The sequence below is a fragment of the Equus asinus genome, chromosome 4 (genome assembly GCF_041296235.1).
Source record: "Equus asinus isolate D_3611 breed Donkey chromosome 4, EquAss-T2T_v2, whole genome shotgun sequence".
Lineage (NCBI taxonomy): Eukaryota > Metazoa > Chordata > Mammalia > Perissodactyla > Equidae > Equus > Equus asinus.
In genome coordinates, this window is record NC_091793.1 from 30,213,284 (window position 1) to 30,223,079 (window position 9,796).

General features: G+C 33.2%; 1 protein-coding gene across 3 annotated transcripts in view; it reads left to right on the forward strand.

Moving 5' to 3' along the window:
* The window catches only part of TMTC3 (transmembrane O-mannosyltransferase targeting cadherins 3), a 56,566-nt gene extending 51,695 nt beyond the window's left edge, over nt 1-4,871 (forward strand). For 2 of the 3 annotated variants that reach the window (XM_044743727.2, XM_070507037.1), the window contains exons 14-15: nt 650-1,456; nt 4,006-4,871. In XM_044743727.2, the coding sequence (XP_044599662.1) occupies nt 650-1,456; nt 4,006-4,031 (833 nt within the window). In that variant the 3' untranslated portion in view covers nt 4,032-4,871. Of the gene's footprint in view, nt 1-649; nt 3,401-4,005 lie in introns of those variants that run through there. The other variant, XM_014849476.3, reaches the window with a different exon arrangement.
* Nucleotides 4,872-9,796: the final 4,925 nt, after the last annotated feature.

The window sequence follows — 9,796 nt, forward strand, 5'->3', positions numbered from 1 at the left end:
ACCGTAGAAATTATCTTAATATATGTTTCCTAAATCCTAATTTATATTTATGTTTTATATTTAATGGTATATTTTTACCTTTGAAACATCCTAAAAAATTTGAAGTAACATACAAAAATCTCTGATTTAGTAAGGCTGAAACATTTTGTTTACTCAGTAATAGTTACTGTTTGTGGAGCATTTTTACATATGGCTCATATAGTTCTTAGACAATTCAATAAGTTAACCCAGGCAGCTAAATAACTTGTTCGGTGCATAAGTCATAGCGTTAACAGAGTCAACGTTGAATACATGTCTTTGTGGGCAAATCTAGTACCTCTTCCCGTTACTTCTCTATTCTTCCTCTGCTACTGCCAGCTAGTGTCTAAACTATAAAGAGATATTTCACCCACTTTGGTTTTTGAGATGCTCTTACTGCTTTAAAGGAAAGGAAATAAGCTATCATTTCCATGTTTCAAACACACTGTCTTTCCTATGAAGACTTCAAGGTTTTCGCTCTCTGCTTTTTGATTTAGGTACAGCAGTTAGTTGTTTTGATGCTGTCTTTTTGTAATCTAACTCAATAAATACTTGAAAGTGGCTTTTTCCCTCAGACTTAATTCACTTGCTAACAATATAGTTTTTTTCTTCTTAAAAAAATTATTCTTAGGTGAGGTTAAACTCAGACCTGAAGCTAGAAAACGACTTCTGAGCTATATAAATGAAGAGCCACAAGACGCTAATGGCTATTTCAATCTGGGAATGCTTGCCATGGATGACAAAAAGGACAGTGAAGCAGAGATGTGGATGAAGAAAGCCATAAAGTTACAAGCTGACTTCAGAAGTGCTTTGTTTAATCTGGCTCTCCTATATTCTCAGACTGCAAAGGAATTAATGGCTTTGCCAATTTTGGAAGAGTTACTTAGATACTATCCTGATCATATCAAGGGTCTCATTTTAAAGGGAGACATTCTGATGAATCAAAAGAAAGATATACTTGGAGCAAAAAAATGTTTTGAAAAGATTTTGGAGATGGATCCAAGCAATGTGCAAGGAAAGCACAATCTTTGTGTTGTTTATTTTGAGGAGAAGGACTTATTAAAAGCTGAAAGATGCCTGGTTGAAACATTGGCATTAGCACCACATGAAGAATATATTCAACGCCATTTGAATATAGTCAGGGATAAAATTTCCTCATCTAATATTGTAGAACAGCCAGTATTCCCAGCTGGTAAAACCTCAGGTGTAGAAGGAGACAAAATTCCAACTGAAAATGTAAAAGGAATCAGAAATGAACCCAGACCCACCCAGATAATAAATACAAGTGATAATAAAAGTCAGTCTAAATCCAACAAACAATTAGGAAAAAATACAGACAAAGAGACCCCTCACAAAACAACAAAAGAAATAAAAGAAATTGAGAAGAAAAGAGTTGCAGCTTTAAAAAGACTAGAAGAGATTGAACGTATTTTAAACGGTGAATAGCATTGCTCTTTAGTCTTTACCATGTGACAGTGGTTTCAAAGACCTTCAAAAAAAAAAAAAGAACTTCAGTCTATATCATTTGGTGGTTTATACTGGGAGCTTTGAAAAATAGCAAGGATACCTAACAGTCTCTTATAAGCTGCCTCTACGTATGATCAAAATAAGATTTTCATTAAAGGTCTATCTTAACCCAGGGTATGTGTTATATAAGATATGGCAGTAGTTTTCTGAGTTTTGGTGAATGTAGCAGAAAAATTAAAGGTGGCAGATTTGGATCTTTTATTATAGAAGGAAGATTCTTCTGGCTGAATAATGTTGACTACTGTCAATTGAAAATAATCTGAGGCCTGAATGATAATCCCCTGGGGGCAAATCCAACATGTGCTGGTTATCCTGTGAATTCCTATTTATTACCTGACTTCATTTTTCCTTTACCTGTTAGAATCTCTCGCTATGGATTAAAAACGCTTATTGAAAACATTCTTTTTTCTTCAGTAACCTATTTAACCAAGGGACTTTGCACTACAAAAGAATACTGGCTTCTTTCATGTGGTATTCTTTTGTTGATTTTTTAGAAAGAATGCCAGATGAAACATTTTAAAATAAGTCATATGACATGTTAGCTTAAAAATGTATTTTCGTAATTGTGTACTTGTCCTTAACTTCACTCTAAAATGCAATTTTTAATCAGGTAAACTTTAAAATATATATACATACACATGCACATTTCTAATGGTGCTCATATTTACTGCATTTTCATTTTTTTACATACTGGGAGTTTCACAGCATGAACCACATAATCATGACTATCTTTGACTTTTACTCCCCAAACTATTCTTATTTCTTAGAGTCACAGTCATGTTGAGAAGTCCCAATAATTACTATAATTTTATTTAAACTTTTGAGTTAAAACATAGTTTATGTTTCATCTTAGTGTTATCTCCTTAGTGTTACTTGATTTTTAATTTTGTTTCCAGAAACACCTCAGTCATTCTTAGATACCTTAAACAACTAAAATGAATTCTGTCTAACCGAAGGCAAAACAATGTGACAAAGTTTATTTTTAAACACTAAGTTTGTGGTATCTTGTTACTGTGTATATTTTTATTAAATATTTATTTTGACTACTGAGCTTTCATAAAAATTTTAAAGCTGTTTTAATTCTATCAAGTGTGGAAAACAAATTGCTACTGCATTTTCTATATGTACATATGTTACAGTTTAACCAAAATTCCATTATTTTTGGCCTGCTGTCCAGCTATAAAAGATAATTAGCCTAGGATGGAATTAATAAATTAACCCATTGATTTTAGCAAATTTAAACCTGAAAACTGTTAGTTTGAGTAGAGACAAATCAAATTTATTAATTTAAATCTGATTTTTTTTCTTGAGTTAAAATACGTTTCAGATGAGTTTTATATTACCTAATAAAGTTGGTTTTAATTTAAAATGTTAAAGCTCAAGCTATCATCCTGGGATAGTAACTAATTTCTAATTATGCAGTATTTCAAAAACTGTACTTCTGTTCCTTTGAGATACCTAATTTCTAATTATGTGTGTTTCAAAACCATATTTCCTGTAACTTCCTCTGAAGCAATGTTTTATAAATAGGTCACAAGAATCATGGTCTGCATTAAAGACCCACTCTTCCTAGGTTCCCTGAGGTTCTGTCATAGATTTCTTTTAGGCATTTTAAAGCAAGCACTGACACCAGTGGTAGTTCATTTTGATCCAGATTATGTTAAGCCTTAAAGCAATACCTAATTTCAGTTCTTAAACGGTGGCTTCTTGACTCCAGATATAAGGTTGAGTATACCTTATATATTATGACTGAAAAACGAAATCTCTGTTATTCTTGTGTTCTCTCCACATATCTTGAGAAAAAGTTTCTGAGTTTGGTCTCTTTTTGTTATATAGTATCAAGTGAGGATAGTTCAGAAAAGTAGAAAGAAATCATTCATGACAGCAGACTGTAATAAAGCCTTGAGTAATGTTTTAATAGTTATGTAACTACTCAAAGATAAAAGATACATTAATGTTATCCCATGATTTTTATAGAAAAAAGAATTTTCTCCTTATTAGCACTTAGAACAGTGCCTGTCATATAGGAAGTGCTCATATATTTGAATTTTTAATAATTTAAATTGAATCCACTCTGCATAATTAATAATTTTTCCAAATCACTTTTTCTCAACCCTCACTTCATATCAGAATCATCTGGAGAGCTCTGAATATGGAGCTCACCCCATAGCAATTAAATCTGAATTTCTTAGGTGTGGAACCATGCTTCAGTTTTTTTTTAAAGCTCTGAGTGATTCTAATTTGTAGTCAGGCTTACAACCACTGCTCTAAATTAGTTCAAGAAAGTCCTTAACTCTCCTGCGTTAACTTTGTAAATTAGTAATATAACCCAATTAAGTTTTGATGTTTTAAGTTGCGTTAAAGAATATGCTATTCTGATAACTAGTATTTATTTCATCTTAAGTTCCATCAAACTTGTTTATATGTAAGATGATTATTTCTTCTCTTTCAACTCAACAGGAATTTTATCCAGTCTGTTCAGGTGAAAAAAAGGTAATGGATTTTCTTTTCACCTTTGGAGCTGCCTTTTTGGAGGAATCGAGGGTAGGGACATTTTAGCACAGTTTACTAACCTGTGGTTGAGAGTTGTGAGCTGTTGTTTGGAAAAGAAAGCTTGTCATATGTTTGTGTGCTAGTGAAAAGAGAGAGTTTAGTTCTCACTGTTTTACAAAAGAATCTACTCCCCAGAAGTTCTAGGAAAGCGTTGACAATCCCCAAGGGGCAATTATGTGACTCCTTCACAGCTTCTCAGAAGGTAGAGTTACGTTCTTCTCATATTGCTCCTATATGTGTTTGCTTCTTAACATTCAGAATTGGGAATTTTATCTTATAATTATTCCAGTAAAATTTTATGAAGTTGATGACTTGGAGGATAAAACAAACATGTTTGCAATTTTGTGTTGACTTTTATGTAAATATATGATATGTGAATTACACAATTCTAATAAAACATCATGCTTTTCCATTACATCTAATTTAAGCTCTCAACTTCATATTACAGAATGCTTCTTTAAAGATGCTTTAATGAAAAAATGTTATGAAAATATATAGATTTGTATGTCAATTTATACTTCAGAAATCCATATATTTGTCATATTTATTTTTTTAAAAGCCTTCTAATTGTCTGCATGACTAAATGGAATTTAAAATGAACCCTCAGAAATATCTGGGACCTTGTCCAAAATGTTATCTCTTGGAAGCTGTCAGACATCTATGTTAAGGTTTCATAAGGAAATAGTTTTAAATTGTATGCATTTTATATTACTATGGTGTCTGTGTGTACCATATTTCTAAATATCCAATATTAAATTACTTTTTAAAACTTTAACCTGAATTGCCTTTTAGTGTTAAAATGAAAAATACAAGTCTATCAAGAGATTTCTGCCCCCACAAAGAAGGAAGAGCTGGCGGGTAGTTTTATTAGCAGTGATCTGAGAGAGGCATGTTTTAAATTACTTCCTAATAGTGATACACTTTCAACTCTGAGTGACAGAAAGTAAATTAAGAAAATGAGACAAACTCAAATGTAGAATTTTATGCACATACTCAGTTGGAAGTCAGTGTAGTGAAATAATTAGGAGTTCTGGTTAATGGATCTGCCTGGATTTAAATCCTGGTACCACCCTTACTACTATAATTTAGGGGGAGTTGTTTACCTATATGTCCTCAGTTTCTTCATCTGCAAGTTACGGGAAAATAGTTTGTTCATTAATTTAATAAGAGGAGATATATATCCTCTTGTAATAAACTGGCAGGTACCTTTGAAACTATAAATAGTGCATGCTTAGCTGTGTATACTGTAAATAGCCTTTACAAACATGTTTGACTAGGACCATAATTAACATCACTTAGTGAATTGTGATTTTTAAAAAAGCCATGATTTATTTGATGTGATAGGCATAATTCTTTTTATGTGGCACCAAGAATGACAACTGTTTAATGTCCTTAACCAGTCGTACTGATCTATTCATCCAGTGTTGTCATTATTATGTTTGATTGTGGTTTGATAGTATTGCATTGTCAGACTAGGGAAAAAAAAGAAACACAATGATTTTAATTTTGCTAAAGAGTGGCCTTAATAATGGGCAGCTTTCCTAACAAGCGATTATTAACTTTTATCAGATGTTAATATCTGTTTTAGGAACATGACAGTATCTTTACATGTCGGATGTTTTAATTCATTTCTAAATTGGTTTGTTTAAATAAATTCAGCAAATGGAAATATATATATTTATATTAAATGTATCAATATATTTAAATTGCTTGGGACAGTTGTTGGCACATAGGAAATAATGGAGGTTATTAATGTAATCACAAGGGTTAGGCTTGCATTTGGTGCATATGGTTTGATATATGTCTTAGGAGAGATAATGTCAGTGATGGTCATGATAGCAAACAAATTATTAGGAATCTATATTAATGCTTGTTCTAGCCATTTAAGCCAACAGGTACATAGATAGCCTAAAATAAAATATTAAGTATTAAATTTATAAATTAATACATTAAATTATTAAAATGCATAAATGAGAACTCAAACTGACACCTTAAAATTGTACTTTCTTGCTCTTTTGCTGTTCACTGCCATCAGAGAGGTAGCATAAGATGAAATATTAGTGCCTAAATGTCTCCTAACACTTGATCTCAGGCAAATTCATGTTCTTCATGAATAACATTTCTGTGACTGTGCCAATGGATAACATGTCCCATCAAGTAGCATTTATAGCCTATGAGAACCTGCTACCTCATGTTTCTGCCTTGAACAAACCAAACTGTTCTAGTTTGCCTTTTTTTAAAGACTTTCATGGTTAAAACTCAGTCTTCTTTACTCCTTCCTTCCCCCATGGCTCTAGTTTCTGATATTAGGAAAGTAGTTTAAGTTAATCCATACTAAAGTGTGAATGGTAGGTGGATCTTGTTCGCCATCTCAACACTTAATTCAAGTGAACCTCTTGCATTGTAAAGTTGCAGGCAGTATACTGGCAGTTAATTGATGTATATGGAGTTTCTCCACCGTTCTGCCTACCTAAGCAAAGAATTCAGAGAGGCCACAAAAAAATTTTGTAACCTGAACAAAGCCACTTCTGACCAGAGTCCTGTTTTTGATGGGCCCTGGCAGGCCAGGTGACTGCCCTTTGGGAGTGTAATCAGAGTAACTGGAGTGTCAGCAGAATTGGACGTGGGCCCAATAGTGATATATGTAAAATTAATTCCTGGGCAGTGGATATAGGTGTGCATTTTAAATACATGATCTCTTTATATGATAACATTGCCTTCAGTGGAACTACAGTGTCATTTGCAGGCTTCTTTTCCTCTGCCTGTAATACTCATGTTCTCTATTCCACTCTTTTTTTCTCCTCCTCTCCTTGGAGCAGTGTTTTCAGCTATATATGATTCCAAATCTCCAGCCCAGATTTTCTCTAAGCTCCAGAACCATGAATCCAGTGGCCTACTAGACGTCACATCCACAGGCATTCATTAATCCCCAACCTCTCTTCCAGATTTCGTGTCTGCTTGATGATAAGTTTACAAAGAAAGAGAAAGAAAGAAAGAAAGAAAACAAAAATAGCCAACTTAGAGCAGGGAAGGGAGGTAGGGGAGAGAACAGAGGGACATGAGATCTTGCGAATGGTTTATCTACTCAAAACATTGGCAAAGTTTAAGACATCAATAGGGTAGATAAACATGATTTGGGGGCTTAGATTAAAAACAAAAACTACAGAGAATGTATGACTTCTAATCCATGAGGAGAAAACTCACTCTGATGGGATGTAGTAATGTGGTGAGAGCTAATAAGAAAGTGCGGTACAAAAAGAAGATGTTAGACTAAAGGGCTAATATAATTGAAAGGAATGCAAAAGGGTTAAACCTAACCAAAATCAAACTCTCGAAGTTCTACTTTTCATATTTTAGTTCTATTCAATTAAATTTCTTTAAAATTGTTTTATTGAGGTCACATTGGTTTATAACATTGTGTAAATTTCAGGTGTACATCATTACATTTCAGCTTCTGTATAGACTGCATAGTGTTCACCACTGAAAGTCTGGTTTCCATCCATCACAATACATACGCGCCCATTTACCACTTTTGTTCTCCCCCCTGCTTTCCCTCTGGTAACCACCAATCTGTTCTTATCTATGCGTTTGTTCATCTTCCATGTATGCATGAAGTCATACAGTATTTGTCTTTCTCTGTATGACTTATTTCACTTAGCATAATACCCTCAAGGTCCATCCATGTTGTTGGAAATGGCACAACTGCATCTTTTCTATAGCTGAGTAGTATTCCATTGTATGTATATACTTCAACTTCTTTATCCATTCATCTGTTGATGGGCACTTGGGTTGCTTCCAAGTCTTAGCTTTTGTGAATAATGCTGCAGTGAACATAGAGGTGCATATATCTTTTTGAATTAGTGTTTTAATGTTCTTTGGATAATTAAATTTTATATAATGTATATTTAATTACACTGAGTTAAAATACAAGGTCCAACAATATGTTGTCTATGAAAAACACTTCAAAGTATATAGAAAAGTTAAACAGTAAAATTATGAGAAAAAGTCTACCAGTAAATATGAACCAAAGCAAGCTGGAGTAGCAGTTTTAATACATGACAAAATAGAATTCAAGGCCAAAAGGGAAAAAAAAGGCATAAGGGGAAAATGAATGATGTATACTGGTAAAAGGAACAATGGGACAAGAAGATATATCCATCATAAATATATGTCATCTAATGATACAACCTAAAAATAGATCAAGCAACAACAAACAATAGTATAGGGAAATAGGTAAATCAGAAATAACAAAACCCTCTGAGAAACTAATGAATCAAGCAGAGAAAAAAACATACAGATAAAGACCTAAATAATGTTTCAACTATTAAATTTGTATAGACTTTCACACTTGACACAGAGAATATGCGTTATTTCCTAGCACATATGGAATATTTACAGAAGTAGATATATATCAGGTCACAAAGGAAATCTCTAAATTCCAAAAGACTATGTTCTTTGACCATAATGCACATGTTCATAATAGTAACACAAAAATAGAAGCAACCCAAGTGCTCATCAGCAAGTAAATGGAGAAGCAAGTTGTGATATAGTCGAACAATGAAATACTCTTCAGCAATATCAACAACGAAAAACTGATATGTATGACTACTTAGATGAATCTCTGAGCAAAAGAAGTCATACACAAAAGAGTACGTTATGTGTGATTTCATTTATATGAAACCCTAGAACAGACTAATCTGTAGCGGACTGCAGTTCCACATCTAGAACTACAGGGTGGGGGCAGAAGCAAAGGAGCCCAAGGGAACTTTTTAGGGTGATGGAAATATCCATGACCCAGTAATTTCACTCTGAGGTGTATTGACAACAGAAGTACATATACATATGCACTAAAAGACAGACACAATAATGTTCTTAGCAGTATTATTTGTATGAGCCCCAACCTTGAAAAAAGCAAAATGTTCATGAAAAATTGAAAAGATATTTAAATTATGTTATAGTCATATAATGAAATGCTTTGAATATACAATGAATATGCATGAACTGCCACATGTAATAATTTGGATGGATCTCACAAATATAATATTGGATAAAATGGCCAAACAAAAGGTGCTACTATGATTCTATTTATATGAAGTTCAAAACCTAGCAAGATGCATTTGTGCTGGCACCAGTAAGGATCGTGGTTACCTTAGGAAAGGAAATAGGGTGTTTATTGGGAGGGAGCATGAGATGGGCATTGATGTTCTGGTATTGTTCTCTTTCTTCATCTGGGTGATGTTTACACAGGTATGTTCAACTTTTGACAATTCATTCAGGATATATGCTTTTTTCTGGATTTATAATAAACTTCAAAAAGAAGTTCAATAATATTAAAAGATGTATTTAAAGAAATGGAAAAAATACAGTAAAAATTTAGGAGAAATGTATACAAAAGAATCCTACAATCTCAGTTTAGTAATAAGTAAATAAGTAAATAAATATCAAAGAATGTAAACAATGATGGAAGAATGTACCATAGAATATTAATTTTTAAAATAGCTTTATTGAGATATAATTGACATACAATGAACTGCTCATATTTCAAGTGTATAACTTAAGTTTTGACACTCATGCACACCTGTGAAACCATCGCCACAATCCTGCTAGTGAACATATCCATCAGGCCTCAGCTGAAATTTCCTTGTGCCCTTCATAATCCCTCCAGGCCCTCTCCTCCCCTCCAGCCCTATCCCCAAAC